The 27,654-nt window shown below is 40.7% G+C and overlaps 1 protein-coding gene and 1 pseudogene across 1 annotated transcript in view; one reads left to right on the top strand and one right to left on the bottom strand.

Annotated features, from left to right (window-relative positions):
• Nucleotides 1-9,189, top strand: part of LOC133763837 (glycerophosphodiester phosphodiesterase domain-containing protein 4-like) — a 67,596-nt gene extending 58,407 nt beyond the window's left edge. The window contains exons 15-17 of the mRNA XM_062197568.1: nucleotides 474-526; nucleotides 4,958-4,972; nucleotides 8,798-9,189. Of these exons, the coding sequence (XP_062053552.1) occupies nucleotides 474-526; nucleotides 4,958-4,972; nucleotides 8,798-9,189 (460 nt within the window). The remainder of the gene's footprint in view (nucleotides 1-473; nucleotides 527-4,957; nucleotides 4,973-8,797) is intronic.
• Nucleotides 9,190-12,996: 3,807 nt separating this feature from the next.
• LOC133764588 (V-type proton ATPase subunit G 1-like) lies at nucleotides 12,997-13,354 on the bottom strand (annotated as a pseudogene).
• Nucleotides 13,355-27,654: the final 14,300 nt, after the last annotated feature.

Here is a 27,654-nt window from a genome sequence, read left to right as displayed (position 1 = left end):
GATCAGTTAGTTGAAAGAGGGCAGGGCCTGAAGTTTGTCCCGAAGAAATGCATTCATCTTCTTGCCTGCCATGAACTGTAAAGGAGGATGATTTGCGAAAAACAAGTTCAGAAACCAGGGGTTTGGTTCCTGTTTTGTCCCTTTCTTGCTGATGACCCTGAGAAAATCATTACCAGTTTCTGGGCCATAGTCTTTTTATCTGTCCAGGAAGACAGGACAGTACTATGGAATTGCACGTTTCAAGGTGGAAGAGGAAAGGAACATCCTGGAAGAATAATGTCAGTTAGTGGAAAGCTTGGGTCATTAGGCCCCGTCATTACTCGATGTGTGACTTATCCTTAAAGGGGAGAAGCACAAACCCTCTTTCCAGGAGAGAGTCTGATTGGATAATGTTTCTTTTTTGGCCACTACCTTGGATTATTATCTTTTATAAAAGAGGTATGTGAATTAATGGATGGTCTGCTTCCTTCCAGGCGGAGAGAAATGAGAAAAGAGAAAGTTCAAGAAAGCACTAGCACTCCATCAGGTAAAGTCAAAGGTGTAGTCTGTTCCTTTCTGTCCATCCCTACCAGGGTACTTCTAGGAGACAGGGTGGTATCTGCATTTCATGTCTCTCACAAGAGCTGAGAATGTCTGGGAAGTTGTTGGGAGAATGAAGACCAGGGAGAAGTTAAAAGATACTGTCAGCCCCTTATGTAAATGTAGTTTCCACATTGGAGGATTCAACCAACCTCAGGTTGAAAATATTTGGGAAAAAATGGTTAAGTTGCTGGTGATGTATCTTAAGCAGTTAGACTTCCAGTGGTTATATGAACATGCACAGACTGTTTTCTTATCATTAGTCATACATTGCTTAAAAATAGGGATACATTCTGAGAAATACATCATTAGGCAGTTTTTGTTGTGTGAACATCATAGAGTGTACTTACCCAAAGCTAGGTGGTATAGAGTGTGTGTGTGTGTACATCATAGTCTATTGCTGTTAGGGGCATGATGAATAAAATAATGTGAGATTACATCAAGCATGAGAGAAAATGATGGAATCAAGACAGTAGGGGCAGGCATTTGGTGGAGTAGTTAAGTCACCACTTGGAATGCTTATGTCTGGTTTGAGTTCTGCCTGCTTCTCTTCTGATCAAGCTTCCTGCTACATTCTGGGAAGGCAGCAGATTATAGCTCAAGTACTTGCATCATTGCCACCTGCATGAGAGATGCAGGTGGAGTTTCTGGCTCCTGGCTTTGATCTTGTCCAGCCTTAGCTGTTGCAAGCGTTTGGGGAGTGAACCAGTGGGTGAAACATCTCCCTTCTCCCCTACTCTCTCTGTCCTTCTGTCCCTCCTTCCCCTTCTTTCTCTCTCCCTTCCCATATCCACTTCTCTTCTGTTCAAATAAAACATAGACATAGTAATTACAAGATGTATGAGGCTGCTGCCAGTGTAACACAACATACCATTTTATAGCTTTTTTAAAATTTTTACTTATTTTTTAAAAGATTTATTTTATTTATTTGAAAGACAAAGTTACAGAGAGAAGGAAAGAGAGAGAGAGAGAGAATCTTCCATCACTGGTTCACTCCCCAGATAGCTGCAATGGCCGGAGCTGCACCAATCTGAAGCTAGGAGCCAGGAGCTTCTTCCGGGTTTCCTACGTGGGTGCAGGGGCCCAAGTACTTGGGCCATCTTTTACTGCTTTCCCAGGTCATAGCAGAGAGCTAGATCGCTGCTATGGGACTGGAGCACCCACAGATTTCAGTATTTGTAGATTTTGGTATCCTAGACTCCCACAGATGTGGAAGGCTGACTGTATGGGTTGGGCACAGCTTCTGGATGACCCTTTGATCAGCCTTCAGACCTGGGACTTCATCATCCAAGCAGAGAGATCCCTTGGAAGATTACAAGCACGGGTGTTTATTTGTTCACTTCTTCACACAACTATTCATCACAGTTATGTAGTACCCACTGTATTCCAGGTATACAGTAGGAGTTGTAGGTAACTGAAAGCTATCCAAGAGAGAGGAGGACTGACCTGCAGGAGCAGCGAGGAAGCAGGCAAAAGTAGCATTGACATCAGTGGGCCAGGCTCCTCAGTGCATGACAGAATAAGTACCATGGCCATTAGGGCTGACGGTGCTTTATGGGGCTTCAGTTATTGGGGACATATGTTGAAGAGTGAAGAAGAAACCTGCTTAAGTCCAGGAATGCTGGGCTAGAAACTAGTCTCTGCATATATGCCATCAGGAGGTGGCTGGTGAGTTTAAAACAAGGGAGTGACATAGACAGATTTCTCTGTAAAGGGAAGGACATTTTTTTATTCAATTAAATAACTCAAGGTTAAGGAAGTGTGATAGATCCAGCAAGAGAAAGTAAAGCTGGAGTTCATTTCTTAGAATGTTCTGGGGAGAATCACACAGTGAGTGACTAGTTTGGGAGCTCAGGCCAGTGTCAGAGAGAAAACTAATCAGGAGACAGAAGACTGTACAGAATGGGTTATGATTCCCTTCCACGGCTCTGGAACTTTAAGTAAAGTTGGTACAGTCACAAAACCATGAGTTAATGGAGTTTCTTGTGTACAATGGTGAGGAGCCTAAAATTCTATATACCTGGTGGCAAGAGTTGAAATGATACACCACTTAGGGCTGCAGGAATGGATCCACAGGGACCTTGGAAAAATATGCTAGGAAATTTGAATAAATCAAATGAGGGTCAGTGGTCTTTCATATGCTATGAAATACAAGGTTTAAGCCCAGTTTACTCCAATCTATAAGTGGCAGGGAGATCTCAGATTTTAATTGAGTTAAGTAAAGATGCTGTACTTTGTATATAAAGAAGTTTGAAGGCTGTATTCCTTCCACCTTATTTTTTATTATCAGTAGTTGTATCAGTAAGTTAGGGCTGTTATAACAAAGTGCCACAGATTGGGTACCTTAAAAAATAGAAATTTATGTTCTCACAGTTCTAGAGTGCTGACAGATTTGATTCTTTATGAGGGCTTTCTCAGTAGCTTGTAGACAGTTGTGTTCTTGCTATGCCCTCACATGACCTTTTTCTTGTGTGTTCTTGAGGAGAGAGATCTCTGCTGTCTCTTCCTCTTCTTATAAGGACACCTTTCCAATTGGATTAGGGCCCCACCCTGTTGACCTCATTTAGCCTTACTTGTCTCTTAAATTAAGGGTTAGGGCATTTAAATTAAGGGTAGGGTTTCTACATATGAATTAGGGGGTAACTCACCTTGTAACAATAATTTATTCAAGAAATGACTAGAACATGGACATAGCAAGGAAAGCTTGGATGGGAAAGGAATTTTGAAGGAAAATTTAAAGAACTGAATAAATTTGGATGAAGGAGGTGGCTCTATACCTTAAACAGTATTCCATTAATTTGATCCCACCACCTACAAGGTTGAAATGGTTACAAGAATGTAAGGGGTATGTTGGAAATAAATTTTAAAACTTCCCCAATTTTTTTAAAGGTTTAAATATTGTTTGAAAGACAGAGTTACACAGAGAGGGAGAGACATAGAGAAAGACAACTTCCATTTGGTGGTTCACTCCCCAAATGGCTGCACCTGCCAATGCTGGGCCAGGCCCAAAGCAAGAGACAAGCTTCTTCTAGGTCTCCTAGGTGGGTGGCAGAGGCCCAGGCACATGGGCCATCTCTTTCTTTTGCTGACACACTATCAGTGAGCTAGATTGGAAGTAGAGCAGTGGAAACACAAACTGGTGTCCATATGGGATGCCCATGGAGTAGGGGGTTAAGTTGTCACCTGCAAAGTTGACATCCCATATTAGCTTCAGTTTGTGTTCTGAATACACCACGTCCAATCCAGCTGTCTGCTAATGTGCCTCAGAAAGCAGCAGAAGATGACTTAATTGCTTGGACCTCTGTCACCTACTTGGGATACCAGGATGAAGCTCCTGGCTTTGGCCTGGCACAGCTTTGGCCATTGCAGCCATTTGGGGAGTAAACCAATGATGGAAGATCTGTCCGTCTCTCCATCTCTCTCCGTAACTCTCAAATAGATCAATAAATATATCTTTTAAAAAATTATTCTTGGCCGGCGCCATGGCTTAACAGACTAATCCTCCGCCTTGTGGCGCCGGCACACCGGGTTCTAGTCCCAGTTTGGGCGCCGGATTCTATCCCGGTTGCCCCTCTTCCAGGCCAGCTCTCTGCTATGGCCTGGGAGTGCAGTGGAGGATGGCCCAAGTGCTTGGGCCCTGCACCCGCATGGGAGACCAGGAGAAGCACCTGGCTCCAAGCTTCAGATCAGCGCTATGCACCGGCCGCAGCGGCCATTGGAGGGTAAACCAACGGCAAAAAGGAAGACCCCTCTCTCTCTCTCTCTCTCTCTCTCTCTCTCTCTCTCACTATCTACTCTGCCTGTCCAAAAAAAAAAAAATTATTCTTAGTTACTTGTTACTGAAAACAGTTTTGCTTGACCTAAGCAGAGAGAAAATACATTGAAAGGCTATTTGGGTACCTCCAAGAGATACCTAGAAAGGTACAAGAGCAAGTTTAGCATCAGGGAAGGGAAAAGAAAGACTGGGCAGATCCCTGTACCACAACAAAAGCCACAGCCAGATCCACTTTGAGGAGAATGGAGCCTCTAAATTTAAACAGTGCCACATCTTGTCTCACCATCACCTCCAGAATGGCCATGTACTCTTGTACCTGCTAATGCCATGACTTCCAGCAGAAGACATTCATTGCTTCTCTAGCTCAAGAATGCATTTTTCAGAAGTTATTTAATTATTTTAAAAGATTTATCTATGTACTTATTCACTGGAAAGGCAAAATGATAGAGGCAGATAGATCTTTTATCAACTGGTTCACTTGTCAAATGCTTGGAACAGTCATTGCTGGGCCAAGCTGAAGCCATGAGCCAGGAATGCCAGGTGGGTCTACCACATTGTTGGCAGGGACCCAAGTACTTGGGCCATCTTCCACGGCTTTTTTAGACACATCAGCAGGAAGTTGGATCAGAAGCAGAGCCGGGACTCAAACCAACACTCCAGTATATGATGAGGGTGTCCCAAGTGTTGGTTAACCAGTTTTACCACAATGCTTTCCCTCTTTTCAGCAATTTAAAGGAGCCAACCCGTTGTCTTCTTTCTTTGTAGTTTCTTATAAAAAATCTTCAATTTTCATCTCTTTCTTTTTGTTATATGTCTTTTTCCTCTGCTCTTAATATTTTTTTCTTATTAATTTTCAGTAATTTGATTGTGCTTTATGTTGGTGTGTATTTGAATGTATGTGTGGATATCTGTGTCCTGCCTGGAGTTCACCGAAATTCTTAGATTTCTCAGAGTAAAATTTTCATCCAATTAGACAAATTTTCAGTCCTTATTTCTTAAAGTGTTTTTTTTTCACCTCCCTCTTCATTTTGGAGATTCTAATTACATAGATGTTAGAGAATATTTTCCTATAGGTTTATGAGACTCTGTTCATTTTAATTTTTAGCCTATTTTTGGATATGTAGTCTTATTGTGTGTATTGGTTTTTTATTGCTGTGTAAAAAATTAACCTCAAACCTATTGGCTTAAAACAATACAAGTTTATTATTCCATAGGCAAAGGTGAGATGGTCCTCTGTTTAGTCTTATCAGGCTAAAATCAAGGTGTCTGTTTGGGCTGCAACCTCATTGAGGATTAGGATTCTCTTCCAATCTCACTAATTGTTACTGAAATGAAGTTCCTTGTAGTTGTAGGACTGAAGTCATCTCTGTTTTCTTGATGTTTGTGACAGGGTTTGGTTCTGAGCTTCTAGAAGTTGTTCTAAGCTCCTAATCACTTGGATGTCTTACAACATGGCAGTTTACTTTTTCCATACCAATTAATAGAATATCTCCCCAGTCTGCTGTGATGTAGTGTTACACAATGTCATATAACCATGGAAGCAATTGTCCTGCCACTTTTGTCATGCAACATAGACTAATCAAGGAAGACATAGTCTAGCATGTTCACCTTCCTCACCCTACTCAAGGGAAGGAGCTTATTTATGAGACATAAACCAGAGGTTAAGAATCATGGAGGCTATTCCATACTTTGTCTTCAACTTCACTGGTATTTTTTCTATAATATATAATCTGTTAATTTTAACAGGTCAGATTTTCATTTCAGATACTATATAAGTATGTTTTATCTCTACAGGTTACATTTGGTTCCTTGTTAATACTTCCCCTTTGCTCACTGCTTTCATGTTTTCTTTAAATATCTGAACAGTTATAATTGTTTTAATATCCTTGTTTGACAATTCAATCATCTCTTTTATTTCTGGGTTTGCTATTAATTGATGCTTTTTCTAGATATAAACCTGTTTCTTAGCATGTGTAGTATCTATCATTTTTTAAAACCATAGTACCATAAAGTATTTACTGATTAATTTAAAAATACTTTTGGGGGTGGGAATTTGGTACAGTGGTTAAGCTGCTGTTTGGGATGCTCACATACTGTATCAGAGTGTCTGGGTTTGGGTCTTGGCTTTTCTCTCCATTGCATGGAGGCATCTGGTAATGGCTGCCACCCATGTGGGAGAACCAAATTTAGTTCCTGACTCCTGGCTCAGCTGTGGCTGTTGTAGACAATTGGGTAAAGAAACAGCAGATGAGTGATTTCTGTCTCTCTGTCTCCTTTCTTTTATCTGTCTCTCCACTTTCTGTCTGTGTACCTTTTAAATCAATCAAATAGACTTTACTCTAAAACAAACATAAAATAAAACAACAGTAAAAAGTGTAGAAATATATTACTTATACAAATCTCTTTACTTTCTGGATTAATAGATGATAAAAATCCTCAAATCTACTCTTGAATTCAAGCTGTTGCAGTATCACCTGTCATGTGGTATCTGCAAAATTCCACTATACATTGATGAGAGGATCCAATTGAAAGCAATAAATAACATTTTAATAGTATTAAGATAAATTTGGTTTTATAGGACCCTCCTCCAAAAGGTCTCAGAGACTTTATTGGTTCCTAAGTGATACTTTCAAAATAACTGACCTAAATTTCACATTTATTGGCAAAATGCCATATATAGTGTCCTCTTTTTCTTTAGAACATTCATTATTTTGGGTGATTGAATATCCATGAATAATTTCTTGCTTTAATTTTTTAAACTATTGATCAGTCTCATGAGAGGCTTTTCAGTTTTATTGGTTTTTGATAAAATACACAATTATAAATATTCAAGAAGCTAAAGGAACTTCAAATAGAATCAGCTCAAAGAAGCCAACACCACTATATGTTAAAATAAAACTTTTGAAAGGAAAAGAGATGTAATAGATAAAAGACAAAAACTATAAGGCATATAAAAAACAAATTGCAAAGTGATAGACATCCTTCCTTATTACTAATTATTATAAATGTAAATGGATTAAACTCTCCAAACAAAAGGTGAAGCTTTGCAGAATGGATTAAGAAAACATGACAACTGTATGCTTCCTCCAAGAGATTTGGTTTAAATTCTAAGATACAAATGGATTGAATAGTGAAAGGAAGGGAAAATACATTCTATGGAAATAATAAGCAGGGGCCCGGCACCGTGGCTCACTTGGCTAATCCTCTGCCTGCGGTGCCGGCATCCCATATGGGTGCTGGGTTCTAGTCCCAGTTGCTTCTCTTCCAGTCCTGCTCTCTGCTGTGGCCCGGGAGGGCAGTGGAGGATGGCCCAGGTGCTTGGGCCCCTGCACCCACATGGGAGACCAGAAGGAAGCGCCTGGCTCCTGGCTTTGGATCGGCGTGGTGCTGGCCATAGTGGCCATTTGGCAGGTGAACCAACAGAAGGAAGACCTTTCTCTCTCTCTCACTCTCTGTAACTCTACCTGTCAAATAAATAAAAAATCTTAAAAAAAAAAGAAATAGTAAGCAAAAGAAAGCAATGATTGTTATACTAACACAGACAAAATAGACTTTAATTTTAAAATTCTTCATAAAGAAAAACATATGATTGATCTTTGAAGCTACAAAACTCTACTGAGAAAGACTCAAATAATTGGAGTAATATATCATGTTCATGAACATAATGTCATAAAGATATTAGTTGTTGACAAAAAATAAAGCTTGTGTGTAGCAGCTGTTTTTTTCAGATTGAATTATACTCATTATATTATTTGAATTATATTCAAAATAATTTTGAATTCTGACCTTACATCTCTGGGTTCTCATTTTCTTCTAGATTTTGCCCCATAGTTACTCACCATATTATTAACTCTTACATAATTTTACAATGTTTTCTTGTTTTTGTACATCATCTAGTTTTTAAAATTTCCATTTGATGAGATTGGTCTCAATTTCCTAGCTCTGTTATTAGAAGTCTCTACTGTCTTTTTTTCCCTATAAGTCAGACAAAAACTATTTAGCACTTAGTGTGAGAAACACTTCTGAGGGTTGCTTGCAGTGGCAAGCTAGACAAAGTTTCTATCCTCAAGAAACTCCCATTCTAATTGAGGCTGTGTTCCTTTTTCTCTTGAAACTTATTTGTAACCAACCAGCGGTTATGTAAGCCTTTGCCTTTTGAGGGCTTCTATGGTGAACTATAGCCTCACACCAGAGTGTTAAGCCCAAGCCCTAAACTCAACTGGAAGACCTTAATAAAGTTTGCACTAAGACTGAGAATAGAGGGGAGAGCTTGGAGAAAAGAACTTAGCAAGGTGAGTGATAATCTGTCATTTGAGCGATGACTTGGATTTAAGACATGACTGGCAGAGGCAGTAACATTTGAGGATTTGTGTTTCTGTCTTTTCTATCCCACAGATGTTCATAGCATAAACCTCCCAAAGGAAAAAACTGATATTGGAGAAGCTCCACACTTATCTGTAGAACCTCCTTCCAGAGTTATGGAAAGCCCTTGGACTCTATCAGCCCTCCACCCAGCTTTAAACGAGGATGTAAATAAATACCCAGGAACTTTCCATTCTTCATTAGCCCCCAGGAAAAAACCGGTGCTTGTCAAGAATACTGTCACTCCACTAATACCTGCCAAGTTTGATGTTCAATCAGTGGTGCCTAGTGGGGTCTCTGAACACACCCAAGCATCTATCCGGGAGCCTACCAGCAATACTGACCTCCAAAGCACATTGTCCACATTGAAGGTGGATGAATCAGTGCCCCCCATAGAGATTCCCATTGCTGAAGCCTCCAGTGAATCCTTTGTAACGCTATATTCTACCTCGTCCAATGGATCCTTCACCTAGGACATGTCAAAGAAGAATTAACCACACCTTACCCTCTCTTCCCCTTTCTCTCTGAGCCCAAGTGGAGAGGATGGCCAAAAAAGACATGCATAAGTGCTGTTGAGGCTCAGGAGAACCATGCTAGTCATACCTTTTCATTAAAATGTGTTGCAAAGGCATAGGCAGAAGGGAAATGGTTCTGTGTGGTATAGGACCTGGAGCTAGTTGCTCTGTGGGTACTGCAGGGTTTGTCCGATTGTAATACTTCTGTAGTATCCGCTGATAAATTAGTGACTGTTGAACATCCTCATGCCAATAAAGGCAAATTCCTGGGAAGTCAATAGGTATATGTAGTTTTTGGTGTCTTCTCTGATCACTCAGTCTGATGAAAACAGGGGATGAGTACAATAGTTATGCCCTCCTAAGTGTCAGAAAATGAAAAGTTTCATGGGCACAAGTTGGGGTCAAAAATTTCATTCCACACACGCGTTTTCTTTTTTTTTTTAGAAAGCTTTTATTTAATAAATATCAACTTCATAAGTACAGCTTTTGGATTATAGTGGTTTTCCCCCCAAACCTCTAACCCCCACTTCCATCCCACCTCCTACTCCCTCCCTCATCCCATTCTTCATTAAGATTCATTTTAATTAACTTTATTTACAGAAGCTCAACTCTATACTAAGTAAAGATTTCAACAGTTTGCACCCACACAGACACAAAGTATAAAGTACTGTTTGAAGACATGTTTTACTGTTAATTCTCATAGTACAACTCATTAAAGACAGAGGTCCTACCTGGGGAGCAAGAACACAGTGACTTCTATTGTTGATTTAACAATTGACACTCCTTAACTATGACGTCAGTGATCACCCCAGGCTCTTGTCATGAGCTGCCAAGGGTATGGAAGCCTTTTGAGTCCACAAATTAACGTTATTTAGACAGGGCCATAATCAAAGTAGAAGTTCTCCCTTCAGAGAAAGATAACCCCTTCTTTGATGGCCCCTTCTTTCCACTAGGATCTCACAGAAATCTTTGATGTAGGTCATTTTTTGCCACAGTGTCTTGGCTTTCCATGCCTGAAATGCTCTCATAGGCTTTTTAGCCCGATTCGAATTCCTTAGCAGCTGATTCTGAGGCCAGAGTGCTGTTTAAGACATTTGTCATTCTATGAGTCTGCTGCTGTGTGGCCTGCTTCCCATGTTGGATCATTCTCTCCTTTTTAATTCTATATTATTATTAGCAGACACTTATTCCTATCTTTATAATCAATTATGCACTTAAAACAAAAACTTCAACTAGTAAGATGGATTTGGTACCTGTCAACATAATGGGATTTGGAGTCCCATGGCAAGTTTTTAGCTTTACCCTTAGGGGTAAGTCAGTGGGAACGTGTGCCAAACTGTACATATCCTCCCTCTCTTATTCCTACTCTTATTTTTAACAGGGATCAGTTTTCAATTGATTTAAATACCTAAGAAAAATTATGTGTTAAGTAAAGAGTTAAACCAATGATATTAAGTAGAAAAGTAAAATATTAAAAAGAATAAAATAGTAAGATGTTCCTTGACAGGACAAGGGCTGATCAAGTCACTGCTTCTCATAGTGTCAGTTTCACTTCTACAGGTTTCCTTGTAGGTGCTCAGTGAGTTGTCACATATCAGGGAGAACTATGATATTTGTCCCTTTGGGACTGGCTTATTTCAATCAGCGTGATGTTTTCCAGATTTCTCCATTTTGTTGCAAATGACCTAATTCCATTTTTTACCACTGTGTAGTATTCCATAGAATATGTATTCCATAATTTCTTTATTCAGTCTTCTGTTGATGGCCATTTAGGATGATTCCATTTTAGCTATTATGAATTGAGCTACAATAAACATGGAGGTGCAAATAGCCTTTTTATTTGCTGATTTAATTTACCTTGGGTAAATACCGAGGAGTGGGATGGCTAGGTCGTGTGGTAGGAATATAATCAGATTTCTGAGGTGTCTCCAAACTGTCTTCCATAGTGGCTTTACCATTTTGCATTCCCACCAACAGGGAGTTAGTGTGCCTTTATCCCCACATCCTTGTCAGCTTTTGTTGTTTATTGATTTCTGTATGAAAGCCATTCTAACCAGAGTGAGGTGAAACCTCATTGTGGTTTTGATTTGCATTTCCCTGACGGCTACTGATCCTGAACATTTATTCATGAATCTGTTGGCTGTTTGGTTTTCCTCTTTTGAAAAAGGTCTGTTTAGGTCCTTGGCCCATCTCTTAAGTGGTCGTTGCTGTGGAGTATCTTGATCTCTTTGTAGATTCTGATTATTAATCCTTTATTAGTTGCATAGTTGGCAAATAATTTCTCCCATTCTGTCAGTTGCCTCTTCACTTTTCTGACTGTTTCTTTTGCAGTACAGAAAATTCTCTATTTGATGTAATCCCTTTTGTTAATTTTGGCTTTGGTTTCCTGTGCCTCTGGGGTCTTTTCCAAGAAGTCTTTGCCTGTGCCAGTATCTTTCAGGGTTTCTCTGATGTTCTCTAATAATTTGATAGTGTCAGGTCATAGATTTAGATCTTTAATGCATGTTGAGTTGATTTTTGTGTAAGGTGTAAGTTAGGGGTCTTGCTTCATACTTCTTCATGTGGAAATCCAGTTTATCCAGCACTATTTGTTGAATAGACTGTCCTTGCTCCAGGAATTGGTTTTAGCTCCTTGATCAAATGTAAGTTGGTTGTAAATGTTTGGTTTCATTTCTCGTGTTTCTATTCTTTTCTGTTGGTCTATCCATCTGTTTCTGTACCAGTACCATGCTGTTTTGATAACAACTGCCCTGTAGTATGTCCTGAAATCTGGTATTGTGATGCCTCCGGCTTTGTTTTTGTTGTACAAAATTGCTTTAGCTATTTGAGGTCTCCTGTGCCTCCATATGAATTTCAGCATCATTTTTCAGATCTGAGAGAATGTCTTTGCTATTTTCATTAGTATTGCATTGAATCAGTAAATTGCTTTTGGAAAAATGGACATTTTGATGATATTGATTCTTCTAATCCATGAACATATTTCCATTTTTAATATATTCTATTTCTTTCTTTAATGTTTTGTAATTCTCATTGTAGAGTTCTTTGAATCCTTGCTTACATTTATTCCAAGGTATTTGATTTTTTTTGTAGCTATTGTGAATGGGATTAATTTTAGAAGTTCTTCCTCAGCCTTGGCATTGTCTGTGTATACAAATGCTGTTGATTTTTGTGTATTTTTTGAAAGAACACATGACAAAGTCTTTACTTTTAAATGGTTATCAGTACACCAAGTAATAGTATGTAATAAGTTCTTAAATTTTATCATCTAGTAATTTTGATTAAGAAGCTAAAATCAGCCCAAACAATTATACAAGTAATTCATTGCTTTTGCCTGTAGAATAGACATTAAGGCTGGCTGCAGCTTCACACAAGTTACAAGAAACTATTTACTACTTTTTCATAGTTAAAGCTCCTGACCTTCAAGAAAGCATAGATGAAAAATTGTTAAATCCATTTCTTTCTTCAAAGAATTGTGTTTTTTCTACTAGATCTAAGATAGAAAAAATCAACACTGACATATGTGTTGCTTGGTCTAAAACACACGACATACTTACTAAATATCTCTAAGAAATACAAAATGAAAAGATGAACTCTTTGGATAAGTTCTAAGTATGTACAAAGAAGCTAATGAGTGAAGGTCCTCCTATGAAACACACAGAAGTAATTTAATGCCTCGTCATGAGGGTAGAGTGTGAGCTTTGCTGAAGCTTCATGCTCCACAAGAGCATCTAAAACGCCTAGCCATGGAACAAATGCAGCTTTCTTCTATCCATTTATGTGGTAATTTTCATGGATTTCTGGCTGGATGCCACAGACAAAGGCCAAGAGGTTATCCAAGACTCCATCCCTGTTCTGCTGGAAGTAGGTCTGCAGGATGGTCATCTTCTCCTGGGTCTCCTTCCCTACTTCACTGCTGCAACTGCCATGGGATCCCAGCACCACAGCTTCCTTGGACTTGAACTCCTTCTCCGTCTGTAGGCGGTACTGTTTCAATTTCGTCCTGTGCTGCTGCTTTGGCCTGCTTCAGCCTCTGATTCTTTCACTTGTGGGACTCTAATACCTTCTCTGCCACCCTCTTCTCGGCCTGCAGCAGCCACTGGATCTCCAGCAACTGGCTGGCCATGGCAACCGGCACTCTCAATATTTATGTATCGACTTATATCCTGCTACTTTACCAAATTCTTCTATGAGTTCCAATAGTCTCTTAGTGGAGTTCTTTGGATCCCCTAAATAAACAATCATGTCATCTGCAAATAGGGATAGTTTGAATTCTTCCTTCCCATTTTGTATCCTTTTGATGTCCTTTTCTTGCCTAGTGGGTGTGGCTAAAATTTCCAGCACTACATTGAATTGCAATGGTGGGAGTGGGTATCCTGGTATGGTACTGGATCTCAATGGGAATACTTCCAACCTTGCCCCACTTAATATAAAGTTGGCTGTGGGTTTGTCATAAATGGCCTTGATTGTGTTGAGGAATGTTCTTTCTATGCCCAATTTGCTTAGAGTTTTCATCAAGAAAGGGTGTTATATTTTATCAAATGCTTTCCCTGTATCTATTGAGATAATCATATGGTTTTTGTTCAGCAGTTTGTTAATGTGGTGTATCACATTGATTGATTTGCGAACATTGAACCATCCCTGATACCAGGGATAAATCCCACTTGCTCTAGGTGGATGGTCTTTCTGATGTGTTGTTCGATTCTATTGGCTAGAATTTTGTTGAGGATTTTTGTGTCTATGTTCATCAGAGAAATTGGTCTGTAATTCTTTTTCTCTGTTGTATCTTTTTCAGGTTTAGGAATTAAGGTGATGCTGGCTTCATAGAAAGAATTTGGGAGGATTCCCTCCCTTTCAGTTGCTTTGAATAGCTTGAGAGGAATTGGAGTTAGTTCTTCTTTAAATGTCTGGTAGAATTCAGCAGTGAATCCATCTGGTCCCGGGCTTTTCTTTGTTGGGAGGGCCTTTATTACTGTTTCAATTTCCATCTTGGTTATTGGTCTGTTTAGATATTCTGTGTCCTCATGGATCACTTTAGGTAGGTTGTATGTGTCCAGGAATCTGTCCATTTCTGTAGATTTCCCATTTTGTGGCATACAACTCTTTATAGTAATTTCTGACGACTCTTTATTTCTGTGGTGTCTGTTGTCACATTTCCTTTTTCATCTCTAATTTTATTTATTTGGACCTTCTCTCTCCTCTTTTTTGTTAGTTGGGCCAATGGTGTGTCAATTTTTTTTTTAATTTTTTCAAAAAACCAGCTCTTTGTTTTGCTGATCTTTTGTATTTTTAATTCAATTTTGTTGATTTCTTCTCTAATTTTAATTATTTCTTTTCTCCTATTAGTTTTGTGTTTGGTTTGCTGTTGTTTTTCTAGATCTTTGAAATGCATTGATAGTTCATTTATTTGGTACGTTTCCAATTTCTTGTTGTATCTCCTGTTGCTATAAACTTTCTTCTTAACCCTGCTTTTGCTGTATCCCATAAGTTTTTTTTTCCTCACAGGCAGGGTTAGACAGAGAGAGAGAGAGAGAGAGAGAGAGAGAGAGAGAGAGAAAGGTCTTCCTTCTGTTGGTTCACCCCCAAATGGCTGCTACGGCCGGTGTACTGCGCCGATCCGAAGCCAGGAGCCAGGTGATTCCTCCTGGTCTCCCATGAGGGTGCAGGGCCATCCTCCACTGCCTTCCCAGGCCACAGCAGAGAGCTGGACTAGAAGAGGAGCATCCAGGACAGAACCCAGCACCCCAACTGGGACTAGAACCCCGGGGTGCCGGCACTGCAGGCAGAGGATTATCCTAGTGAGCCGCAGCAACGGCCATCCCATAAGTTTTGGTACGTTGTCTTGTCATTTGTTTCCAGAAAGTTTTTGATTTCTCTTTTGATTTATTCTATGACCCACTTTTCATTCAGGAGCATGTTGTTCAGTCTCCATGTTTGCATATGCTCTAGAGATTCCTGAGTTGCTGATTTCCAGCTGCATTCCATTGTGGTCCAAGAAGATGCATAGTATGATTTTGATATTTTTGAATTTACTGAAACTTGCTTTATGGCATAGTATGTGATCAATTGTTGCGGTTGATTTCTCCACAATGTTGCAGTGGGTTCGTTTCTGAGAGGAGCAGCGTGGTGGGGGCAAGAGGCGCGGAGTCAACACACAGACCCCAGGAGTCGGGTGAAAGCAGGCTTGAGGCGAGCAGCCCGCAGACTCGCTCATTTATTACAGTTGGTACAACAGCTTATATAGCCAAGACCAGCCAATCTGGTCAAGGGGCGGTCTATACTCTAACCAATCACAGCCTGTTGCCAGGCAGTTTCCACAGCCATCCAATCACAGCCTGTCGCCAGGCAGTTTCAAATCCATTCAATCACAGCCTGTTGCCAGGCAGTTTCCAGAGCCATCCAATCACAGCCTGTCGCCAGGCAGTTTCCAGAGCCAGGTGGATTTCAAAGCCATTCCTGACTAACTGACGCTCGCTTGCCAGTGGCCACCTTGGCATGGCCTTCTCATTCCACTACAATCAATTCTAGAGAAAATTCCATGCACTACTGAGAAGAATGTGTATTCTTCAACTGTAGGATGAAAAGTTCTGTAGATACCTGTTAGGTCCCTTTGGTCTATAGTGTCTATTCAGTCTGCTGTTTCCTTGTTGATTTTCTGTCTAGTTGATCTGTCCATTGCTGAAATTGGAGTATTGAAGTCCCCCAAACCTATTGTATAGGAGTATAAGTCTCCCTTTAAATCCCTTAACATATCTTTTAAATAGCCTGGTGCCCTGTAATTAGGTACATATATGTTTATAATAGTTACATCTTACTTTTGATTTGATCCCTTTTTCATCATATAGTGCCCTTCTTTGTATCTTTCTCTTTTTTTTAAAGTCAGAGTTACACAGAGAAGGAGAGGCAGAGAGAGAGAGAGAGAGAGAGAAAGGTCTTCCATCCACTGATTCACTCCCTAATTGGCCACAGCAGCTGGAGCTGGGCCGATCTGAAACCAGGAGCATGGAGCTCCCTCCAGGTCTCCCACATGGGTGCTGGGGCCCAAGGACTTGGGCCATCTTCCACTGCTTTCCCAGGCCATAGCAGAGAGCTGGATTGGAAGTGGAGCAGCCAAGAACTGAACCAGAGCCTATGTGGAATGCCAGCACTGCAGGCAGTGACTTTACCTGCTATGCCACAGTACCAGCACCCTTTCTTTGTCTCTTAATAGTTTTTGTGTTAAAGTCTATTTTGTCTGATATTAAGATTGCTCTCTTTTGGTTTCTGTTGGCATGGAATATCTTTTTCCATTCTTTCACTTTTGGTCTGCGTGCATCTTTGTTGGTTAGATGTGTTTCTTGTAGGCAGCAAATAGATGGGTTTTGTTTTTTAATCCGTTCAGTCAGTCTGTGCCTTTTAACTGGACGAGTTGAGGCTATTTACATTCAGTGTGACTATTGATAAGTAATGACTTTGCCCTGCCATTTTTCCAAAGATATTCCTAATTTATACTTTGAACTTCCTTTGATCTTTTACTGAGAGATTTTCTTCCTTTACTTTCTTTAGTATTGAGACCATGTTTCTTGTTTCTGTGTGCAACACATTTTTAAGAATATTTTGACCACTTCCTTTGATTTCTGTTTGTTATGGAAAGTCTTTATTTCACCTTCATTCACAAATGAGAGCTTTGCAGGGCATAATATTCTGGAATGACAGTTTTTTTTTTTTCCTTAGGACTTGGACTATATCTTGCCTTCTCTCCTAGCCTGTAGGGTTTCTGATGAGAAGTTTGTTGTTAGTCTAATTGGAGATATCCTGAAAGTAATCTGGTGTTTCTTTCTTGCATATTTTAGAATCTTCTCTTTTGTTTCACTGTGGTGAGTTTGATTACAATGTGTCGTGGCAAGGATCTTTTCTGGTCATGCCTACTTGGAGTTCTGTATGCTTCCTGGTCTTGTACGTCCCTTTCTTTCTCCAAACCTGGGAAGATTTTTGCTAGTATTTCACTAAAAAGGCCTTCTAATTCTTTCTCTCTCTCCATACCTTCAGAAACTCTTAGAACGCAAATTTTTTTTTATAGTATCCTGGAGATCCCCAACAGTGTTTTTTAGTTTTCTAATTTCCTCTTCTTGTCTTTGGTTTGACTGTATACTTTTCTGTGCTTTGTCTTCTAAGTCTGATATTTTCTCTTCTGCCTCCCAATTCTGTTTTTAAGGCTGTCTACTGCAATTTTTTTTGTTATATTGAATTCTTTATTTTATTTCGATTTCTCTTTATTTTATGTTCTATTGAATTCTTCATTTCATTTTGATTCCTCTTTAATATCTCAGTTTCATGAGAGAAATTTTCTTTCATGTCCTTCATGGATTTCAATAGTTCATGTGTTTGCTTTTGATTACTTCTATGTAATCATATGATCAATTTTTCTAGTTCCCTTTCTTGCATTTCTTCTCTCTCATCATCTTCACAATCTAGTATTGAAGTGTTGTGTTCTTTTGCGAGTGTCATGTTGTCTTCCTTATTCTTGTGCGTTTGTTGTTCGGCATTTGTGGAGATACCCATTGGTTTCTTCTTCTTTTTGTTTTTGTGTCAGCTTTTATCATTGTACTATGACTCTGTATATAAGTAGAATGTCTCTTTCAGTGAATTTCTAGAGGCCTGTAGTGAGTGTGGCCAGAGAGCTCTGTTTAGTTATCCAGTGTTAAGGGTGTTCCTAAGGACACACCCAGGTTTGGCGTGGTAAATCTTCTATTTTTTTAATCAGAAGGGAGTTATATTTAGCTCAGTTGGGCTCTTCTCAATGGAGACCAGTGCCTAAGTGCTAGCCCCAGTGTGTATAATTTTCATCCACTCTGTCCCAAGGACCACACAAAGGATATGTGTAGTCCTCAGTTTAAGTTCAGATTCCCCGGCAATGTCTCTCACCAGGTAACCAGGAACTGCACACTTGTGGTGTTTCCCACTGAGACTACTCAAATTCCCAACCACATCGTGATTCCTTCCACACACCCTCAGTTTTTTTTCACAGTCCCAGTTCAGAAGCATCACACAGTCACAAGCTCCTATCCCCCATTTTTACTCCCAAGAGTCAGGACTCTCCACTCAGCTGACTGCCAGGTGCAGACATGAGCTGGTGCAGCTGTTAATACGTCCTAAATGGCACCTGCTTTATTGGCTTGTCACAATACACATTTGTAAAGTGATTGGAGAGAGAGAAACATGTCTGCACCGTCTTTTTTTTTTTTTTTCTCCTTTAGTTTGGCTGGTACACTTTCCCCCACAGGGCTTCAAGCCTTGTTCCCTCTAGGCTCTTCCTGCCGCTTTTTTGCCAGCGGCTTGGGCTGTTGCAGGCTGTTTCCAGTGCTGGTGCGTAGGCTCTTGGCTGTTAGAGCCCCAAGCTGTGAGCTTCAACACCCTTCACATAGGTCCACTGTATCCCTCTAATTTTAATAGAGATTCCTCTGCCATTTTTTTCCCTAACTCTTCCCTGAGACTCTACTATCTTTACTTTTTTAAAAACTATCTTCTCCTGGGCTAGAGCAGTAAGCTCCCTCCCTACTCCGTCATCTTGGAACTCCCTCTACCCCACACACACACATCTTCTGATCTCATGTACAGTGGGATATTTCTGAATACCTTGTGGTTTGCAGATTCCTCAGTGGACGTAAACCCATGCCACCCAATAGTCCTTGGCCCTGAAAGAAAATCAGAGCTCTAGCACACGTCTGGATGACTCTCAATCTGGAGGATTCCAAAGAAGGAAGGCCCAAGGTCTACAAAGTGAGATAAATAGTGCAAAGAGCTAAAACTGTAATATTGTAAAATATGTTATTAAATACAAGCATAAGCTCTACAGCCCATTCTCTCTTTTTTGTTGTTGTTGTTTTTAAAGATTTATCTATTTGAAGGCAGAGTTATATAGAGAGAAATCTCCCAGCCACTAGTTTACACTTGCTAGGCTGAAGCCAGAAGCCTGGAATTTCATCTGCATCTCCCATGTGGGTGGCAAGGTCCCAGATACCCAAGCTATTTTCCACTGCTCTCCCAGGCACATTAGGAAGCTGTGTGGGAAGTGGAGCAGCCCAGTGGGAGCTCATATGGGATGCTTGTGTTGCCGATTGGCAGCTTTAAGTCGGCTGCAACACAATGCCAGCCCAAGCCTGTCCTCTTGACATTAAGAACAAGAAGTTGCCATTTATATCAAATAAGATTCAGTCTATTGTAGGAGACTAAATAAGTATAAATATTTGTCAGTATAAATGTTTATTCAAGGCATTATACAGACCATGATTAACTGGTTCTATAGGATGTTTTATGAACTAATCTAGACATAATGTTTGCTCTCACTTATATGTGAAGTCTGAATTAGTCCAATTCAAGATCCAAGAGTAGAATGATGATTACCAAGGTCTAGAGGGAGGAAAAAATAGGAGGTGCTGGTTAGAGGGTTATGCAAATAAATGAGTTCTAAAGATCTAATGTACAGCAATCCGACTGAAGATAACAATAGTATATACTTGAAATTTGCCAAGAGGGTGAACTTAAGTGTTCCCACCACAAACAATGGTAACTCTAAAGTATGTAGTGTAGGCTGGCACCATGGCTAACTAGCTAATCCTCTGCCTGCAGCACCGGTACTCCGGGTTCTAGTCCCGGTTGGGGTGCCAGTTCTGTCCCGGTTGCTCCTCTTCCAGTCCAGCTCTCTGCTGTGGCCCGGGAAGGCAGTGGAGGATGGCCCAAGTGCTTGGGTCCTGCACCTACAAGGGAGACCAGGAGGAAGCACCTGGCTCCTGGCTTCTGATCGGCGCAGCGCACTGGCCGTAGCAGCCATTTGGGGGTGAACCAATGAAAGGAAGATCTTTGTCTTTCTCTCTCTCTCTCTCTCTCTCTCTCTTACTGTCTAACTCTGTCCAAAAAAAAAAAAAAGTATGTGGTGTGATGGATGTGTCAATTTCTTGATGGTGGTAACTATTTCCAGGTGTATGGGATATGAAAACAGTCAAATTGGACACCTTAAATAGACAGTTTGGTTTTCATTTATACCTCAGTAAAGCTGGGGGTATTGTTAATATACCCATTAACAGTAACTTCATTCCCATCTTGTCATAGCCTTTGGAAACAAGCATTCTACTTTATCTCTCTCTGAATTTGACTATTCTTAAGTGCCTCATCTGAGTAAAATCATGTAGTATTTGCCCTTTTGGGACTGGCTTATTACACTTAGCATAATGTCCTCAAGGTTCATCCCTGTTACAGCATGTGTCAGAATTTACTTCCTTAAAAATATGGCAAATAAAAATAGTTCACTTTATGTGTGTATGTACCCCATTTTGTTTATCCATTCACCTATCAGTGGACTCTTGGATTACCTCTGCCTGTTGGCTGTCGTGAATAGTGCTGGGAAGTGGAGCAGTCAGTTCTTGAATAGTTCTTCAACATGAAATGGCAGCATCACAGGTGGCAGCTGCATCACGCCAACCCCAGCTTTATTCTTTGTATACCTTGCAAGTTAATCTTTGTTTTTTTCTTCATTTTTCATTCAGTTCTATCAATTTTTTGTTTTTGTTTATATGTTTCTGTTTCATGTCTTTACATAAGTTTTTTGTGTATTCTCTGAGATTTTTCATTTTTACTTTAAGGTACTGTTTTAAATATTTAATCACTTAGATTTATTCATTTGAAAGGCAGAGTTACAGAGTGAGGGAGACAGAGAGCTTCCATCTGCTGGTTCACTCTCCAAATGGCTGCAATGGCTGCAATGGCTGGAGGTGGGCCAATCCAAAGCCAGGAACCAGGTGCTTCCTCTGGGTCTCCCACGTGGATGCAGGGGCACAAGTTCTTGTGCCATCCTCTGTTGCTCTCTCAGGCTAACTAGCAGGAAGCTGGATTGGAAGTGGAGCAGCCAGATCTTGACCTGGAGCACATATGGGATGCTGGCGCCGCAAGCAGCAACTATACCTGCTACGCCACAGTGCCGGCCCCTGCAATCACTTGAAAAAAAATTTTTTTAACTACTTCATGTTGGAGTGTGTTACAATTTTTGTTTGCCGCATAGCGTAATATTTTTTTTGGAGTATGCATTTTGATGTATAGAAGTTTTGATTTTAATTTCTGTCGGTCCTCAGGGGCCCTGTAAAAATACTTCAGTGTAATTTTTGTTTATATTTTGAATTTCATGGGTCAACTATTAGCAGTAGCACTGTAATTCTATACTGTGCTCGAAAGAAGAGGAAATACTAGACACTTTCAGTTGTCTTAGTTTGCGGCTCCTTCTCATTTCTTCTGTTTATTTAATATACTGTGACTTTTATAAAGGGGACCAATTTCTCTTTATTTTTCTATCCTAGCTTATTGCAAGGACATCCTTTTTTTAAAAAAAGATTTATTTATTTGAAATACAGAGTTACAGAAAAAAACAGAGAGAGAGGTCTTCTATCTACTGGTTCACTCCTCAGATGGCCACAATGGCCATCCGAAGGCAGGAGCCAGGAGCTTCTCTGGGTCTCCCACATGGGTGCAGGGACCGAAGGACTTGGACCATCTTCCACTACTTTCCCAGGCCATAGCAGAGAGCTAGATTGGAACAGGAGCAGCCAGCACTAGAACCGGTGCCCATATGGGATGCTGGCACTTTGCTGCCACAGTCCCAGCCCCTGAAATAACATCCTTAAATGTCAGGTATGTTTCTACTTCTCTTCAGAAACTGCCTACAGCCTCCACTTTGTGATGTAGCTTCCTATCTTTCCATCCAAAGTATCTTCCAAGATTTCCTTCCAGTGCCCTGAACTTTGAAACCCCTTGCTGCCAGAATTCAGTATGCTGTCAGTATTTCCGTTCAGTATGGGGCCCCTCCTTTATTGGCATCATAGATGCCATGCTATAAGAAAACTCCTTGCATTTCCCACTTTTTTTTTTCACAATTCTGTGTAGTTTTCTCTTATCAGAAAGAACTCCAGTACCAGCTCTGCTGCTTTCTGGGATTTAGATCCATGTTTTTGCTGAACTTGAGGTTTGTCCTCTTTGCTATTACTTTGTCTAAAGAGGTGTTTCTAGGTGTTTTTTGTGTCCTCTCTCTGCATTGGGAGAATGCATGAAGATGCAAAACTAACCAGTATTATCTTGTAGAAATTCTTATTTGGTGATTAATTATACCTCCTCTATCACTAGATTTTTTTTTGAATTACCAGATGGTATCTTCTTAACCACCTGCTTCCTGGAAAATAAACTCAATTACAAGGGATTAGTCACCATGAATCTTTTCTCTCTTCTCCTCCTACTATATTATATCTACATTGACAGGATTGATAATATTTGTATGACAGCTCTTTTTGTGCTAGTACCTTGTCTTTCAAATCCAGGATTCAAAGAATGCTTTGCTGTACTTTTTCCACATCCTTTTTTTAAATTTGAAATACAAAGATGTAGCTGTCATTCACTGTTTTACTCTCCAGATGCCCACAGTAACTGGGATGGGGGCTGGCACTGTGACACACAGTACGTTGAGCTGCTGTGTGCACATCAGAGTGCTGGTTCAAGTTCTGGCTGCTGCACCCCAGCTCCCCCTAATGTGCCTGGGAAAATTGCAGAAGATGGGCCAAGTATTTGAGCCCTTGCTTCCCATGTGGGAGCTTGGACTCCTGGCTTCTGTCTTGATCAGCCTGGGCTGTTGTGGCCGTTTGGGGGTGAACCAGCAGATGAAGATCTCTGTCCCCCTCCCTCCTCTCTGTAATTAGCCTTTTCAAATTAAGAGCTACAGAAATGGAGAGGCAGAGAGATCTTCCATCTGCTGGTTCACTCCCCAGATGGCCATAATGGCCAGGCCTGGGCTAGGCTGAAGTCGAGAGCCAGGAACTTCATCTGGTTCTCCCACATGCATGGCAGTATCTCAAAGACTTGGCCAGTCTTCCACTATTTTCCCAGGACATTAGTAGAGTAGGGAGCTATATTGGAAATGGAACAGCTAGGACTCAAACTGGTGCCTGTATGGGATACTGGCATCTTAGGCAGCAGCTTTACCCTCTATGCCACAATGCCAGCCCCATCAGATAAACCAATTTTTATTAAAAAAAAAAACATAAAAAACAAAAGAAAAGAACCAGAGCTGAGTTGGGCCAAACCCAGGAGCCAGGAACTCAGTCTAGGTCTCCCACATGATTAGGGACCCAACTACTTGATTTATCACTTGTTAAGTCCCAGAGTACATATTACCAGGAAGCTGAAATATAGAGGTGAAGCCAGGGCTTGAATCCAGACACTCTGATTTGAAATGCAGGTATCTAAAGCAGCATCTTAACTACTAAGTCAAATACTCGCCTCTCTGCTTGGCTGATGCTCATCCTTTAATACTGTTTGCAAAGAGGGCTCATGCAAACAATGCACCCTAGTTCTTAGTATTCAAAAGTCTATTGTTTCTTTTAATTTTTAAAATATTTATTTGAAATTCAGAGTTACAGAGATAGAGGGAGAGACCAAGGTAGAGAGAGAGAGAGAGAGAGAGAGAGAGAGAGGTCTTCCATCCTCTGGTGCACTCCCTAAGTGACTGCATCGGCCAAAACCAGAAGCCAAGAGCTTCTTCTGAGTCTTCCATGTGGGCGACATGGCTCCAAGCTCTTGGCCATCCTCTACTGCTTTTCCCAGGCCATTAGCAGGGAGCAGCTGGGACTTGAATGGGAACTCATATCAGCAGCAGCTTTACCCACTACGCCACAACACCAGCTTCCTTAATGTTTATTTTCATCTACTTGAAATGCTGTGACAGAGAGAGAGACAAATTAATATTGAAGTTTGACATGGTCACTTTTTCTCTTGGTCTCCGTGGGCCTTTACAATCTCTAGTTCACATCCTCTTCAATTCTGCTTAGATGTGTAATTGAAATCTCAAATATGTCACGCTGAATCATCTGAATTCTGATCTGCTCCAGCTTGTCTTATCTGCCTCTCTTTACTCAGTGGCAGTTTTATTTGTTCTTCTGGCCAGAAGTCTGTGATCATCCCAGGATCTTCTCTTGGCCATGCCACATCCAACTCATAGGCAGATTCTGTTGGCTGCATTTGTAAAGTACATCCATACTCAGTTCCTTCTCACCATCTCCACTGTTACCACTTGGATAGAGGTATCATAATCTCCTCCACTTCCCTCCGCCCTCAAGTCTATTTTTAGCACAGCAGCCAAAGGGATCCACTTAAAACAGGTGGGAAACGTCAGGCCCAGGGGGTCGAATAGGCCAAGAAGACATTTCATCTGGCCGAACTAGAACAACTGCAGGCAGTACTCAAAATTTAATAAACTTATAGCAGGCCAATTTTAAGTTGTTGTTTTAATATCACCTGGGTATTATGTTAAAAATAGCCAGGTAGCCCTTGGCAGAAAAGTTTCCCTACCCTGACTTAAAGTCTAAGTTAAATTGTATCACTTCTCACTCCTTGTTCCTAACTTCTAGTGCCTCCCTGTTTCACTTGGAGTAAAAATCAAAATTCCAGCAGTGGCCTAGAATGCCCTACACAATCTTTTCTCTTCACCGTGCTTAAGTCTCCTTGGCCTCTTTTCCTCTCAGCCATCAATATGGTGTTGCCTCAGGGTATTTGTGCTTGCAACAGACTTCCTGGAATCTTGCCTCAGGTATCTAAAATGGTTAATTCCCTCAGCTACTTCAAGTCTTGGCACAAATAACATTTGAGAAAGGCTTGCTCAGACCATCCTACTTATAATTGCAAACACATTCTCACCTCTACCTCTGTCCTCCTCTAGTAAGAATGTATGCTTCAGGATGGAAGGGATTTGGGTTGTTGTTCACTCTTGTATTGTCATGCCTAAAATCATGCCTAGCATATATATGAAATTAGTAAACATCTTGAATGAATTCTCAGAACAATTAAAATAGCTTTATTGAGGAATACTTAATATACAATAAACTATATGAAGTATAACAGTAAGTCTTGAGTTAGGTTATGAAACCATTACCATAGCCAAGACAATAAATGGTTTCATCACCATCAAGACTCCTCTTGCCCTTCCCTATGCTTCACATCCCTTGGCACCACTGACCTGCTTCTCTTCTGTGGATGAGATTCTATTTCCTGGAATTGTATATAAATGCAATCAACAGTATATACTAGCTTTTATCTGGCTGCTTTCACCAAGCAATTATATTGAGATTATTCCATGTTGTCTGGATTGTAATTTTTATTGCTAAGTACTATTCCATTTTGCTACTGTTTGGATGTGATTTTTTTTTTTTAAATTTTTGACAGGCAGAGTGGACAGTGAGAGAGAGACAGAGAGAAAGGTCTTCCTTTTGCCGTTGGTTCACCCTCCAATGGCTGCCACGGTAGTGCGCTGCGGCCGGCGCACCGCGCTGATCTGATGGCAGGAGCCAGGTGCTTATCCTGGTCTCCCATGGGGTGCAGGGCCCAAGGACTTGGGCCATCCTCCACTGCACTCCCTGGCCACAGCAGAGAGCTGGCCTGGAAGAGGGGCAACCGGGACAGGGTCGGTGCCCCGACCGGGACTAGAACCTGGTGTGCCGGCGCCGCAAGGCGGAGGATTAGCCTAGTGAGCCGCGGTGCCTGCTGGATGTGATTTGTCCCTAAAAGGTTCATGTGCGGGGAGGTTGGTTCTCAGTGTGGTGGTGTTGGCACTTCTTAAAGGCAGTCAAACCTTTAAGAAGTGGAGCCTAGCAGGAGGTGGTTAGGTCACTGGGGATACTGCCCTTGGAAGGGATTAATGTGATTCTCTTGAGATTCCAGTTGCTGCAAGAGTGGTAGTAAAAAGAGCACATTGACTCCTGAATCTTTCTGGCATTCTGTCTTAGCACAGTCTACACCTATTCCCACCATTGTGATGTTCTCCACCAAGAGCCCCTCACCAGAAGCCAAACAAAATGGGGCTGTTTGAAATTGAACTTTCAGAGGCTGGCGCTGTGGTGTAGTGGGTAAAGCCGCCGCCTACAGTGTCGACATCTCATATGGGTGCAGCTCGAGTCCTGGCTGCTCCACTTCCAATCCAGCTCTCTGCTAAGGCCTGGGAAAACAGTAGAAGATGGCCCAAGTCCTTGGGCCCCTGTGCCCCAGTGTCCATGTGGGAGACCTGGAAGAAGCTCCTGGCTTCAGATTGATGCAGCTCTGGCCATTGTGGCCATCTTGGGTGTGAACCAGCCCATGGAAGACCTCTCTCTCTCTCTGCCTCTGCCTCTCTCTAACTGTGCCTTTGAAATAAATAAATAAATCTTTAAAAACAAGAAATTGAACTTTTAGCCTTCTAAAAACATGGCTAAAATAAACCTCTTTTCCCCATAAAATACCTGGCCTCAGGTATTTTGTGGTAACCACAGAGAACAGATTAATACATGTATAGATATACCATAATTTGCCTAATCACATGCTTATAGGCATTTGAGCTATTTCCAGTTTTAGATTATATTACGATCACTGTTCCGATCACTGTGAACATTTGTGTATATTATACATAGCTCTTTAGGGAATGTGCCTTCATTTTTTAAAAATTAAATGCCTAGAAATAGAGTATAGAAATTGCTTGATTTCACAAGTAGTCTTACCACTTCATGTTTCTGTCAGAAGTGTATGAGCATTATGCTTTGATCATCCTTACCAACACTTGGTTTTGTCTTTTTTGTTGTTGTCTTAACCATGCAAATGCACAAGGAGTAGAATTAATTTTAGTTGCATTTCCCTGATGTTTGATAATGTTGAGCTTTTGTTCCTTTGCTTACTTGCTATCTACAAATATTTTTGTCAAAGTATCTCATCAGATTTTTGTTTTCTTTTTAATGAATCTACCTCATTGTTGAGACATATCTTTATGTAAGTCCTTTATCAGTGCTATGATTTGAATATAGTTTATTGTCTCTGAAACTCATATTTAATCCACATTAAGAGGGACTAAAAGGGTGGGAACTTTGAATCCAACTCTGGTGTTAAAAAGTGGGGCATTTGGGAGGTGATGAAGATGAGAGAAGGTCATCAAAGTGGAGCCCCCATGATTGAATCCCAGTGGCTTTATAAGAAAGAGACAAGAGGATACACGTGTGTTCCCAGCTTTTCGCCCTGTGAGGCCCTGCCTTGCCTCAGGACTTTGCCAGCAAGAAGCCCATCACCTGATGCAGCCCTTGACCTCGGACCTCTAAGCTGTGAGCCAAGGGAAAAAAAGCCCTTTTTCTTTGTAACTTACCCAGGCTGCAGTATCATGTTATTAACTACAGAAAGTGGACTAAGACAGATAGACATATGTACTACAAATAATTTTACCTTGTCTGTGGCTCATATTCTCATTTCTCTAAAAATATATTTTGAAAGCAGAATTTTAAAATTTAGATTAAATGCAATTTGTGAATCTTTTATAAATCATGGTTTTGGTGTCATTTCCAAAATCTTGCTTCCAGTAACACATATTTTCTCTTATATTTTTTCCTAGAGGTTTTTTAGGTTTGG

Source organism: Lepus europaeus, chromosome 7, assembly GCF_033115175.1.
Source record: "Lepus europaeus isolate LE1 chromosome 7, mLepTim1.pri, whole genome shotgun sequence".
In the NCBI taxonomy this organism is placed as follows: domain Eukaryota; kingdom Metazoa; phylum Chordata; class Mammalia; order Lagomorpha; family Leporidae; genus Lepus; species Lepus europaeus.
Note: the sequence above shows the minus strand (reverse complement) of the source record. Positions and strands in the feature narration are given on the sequence as shown.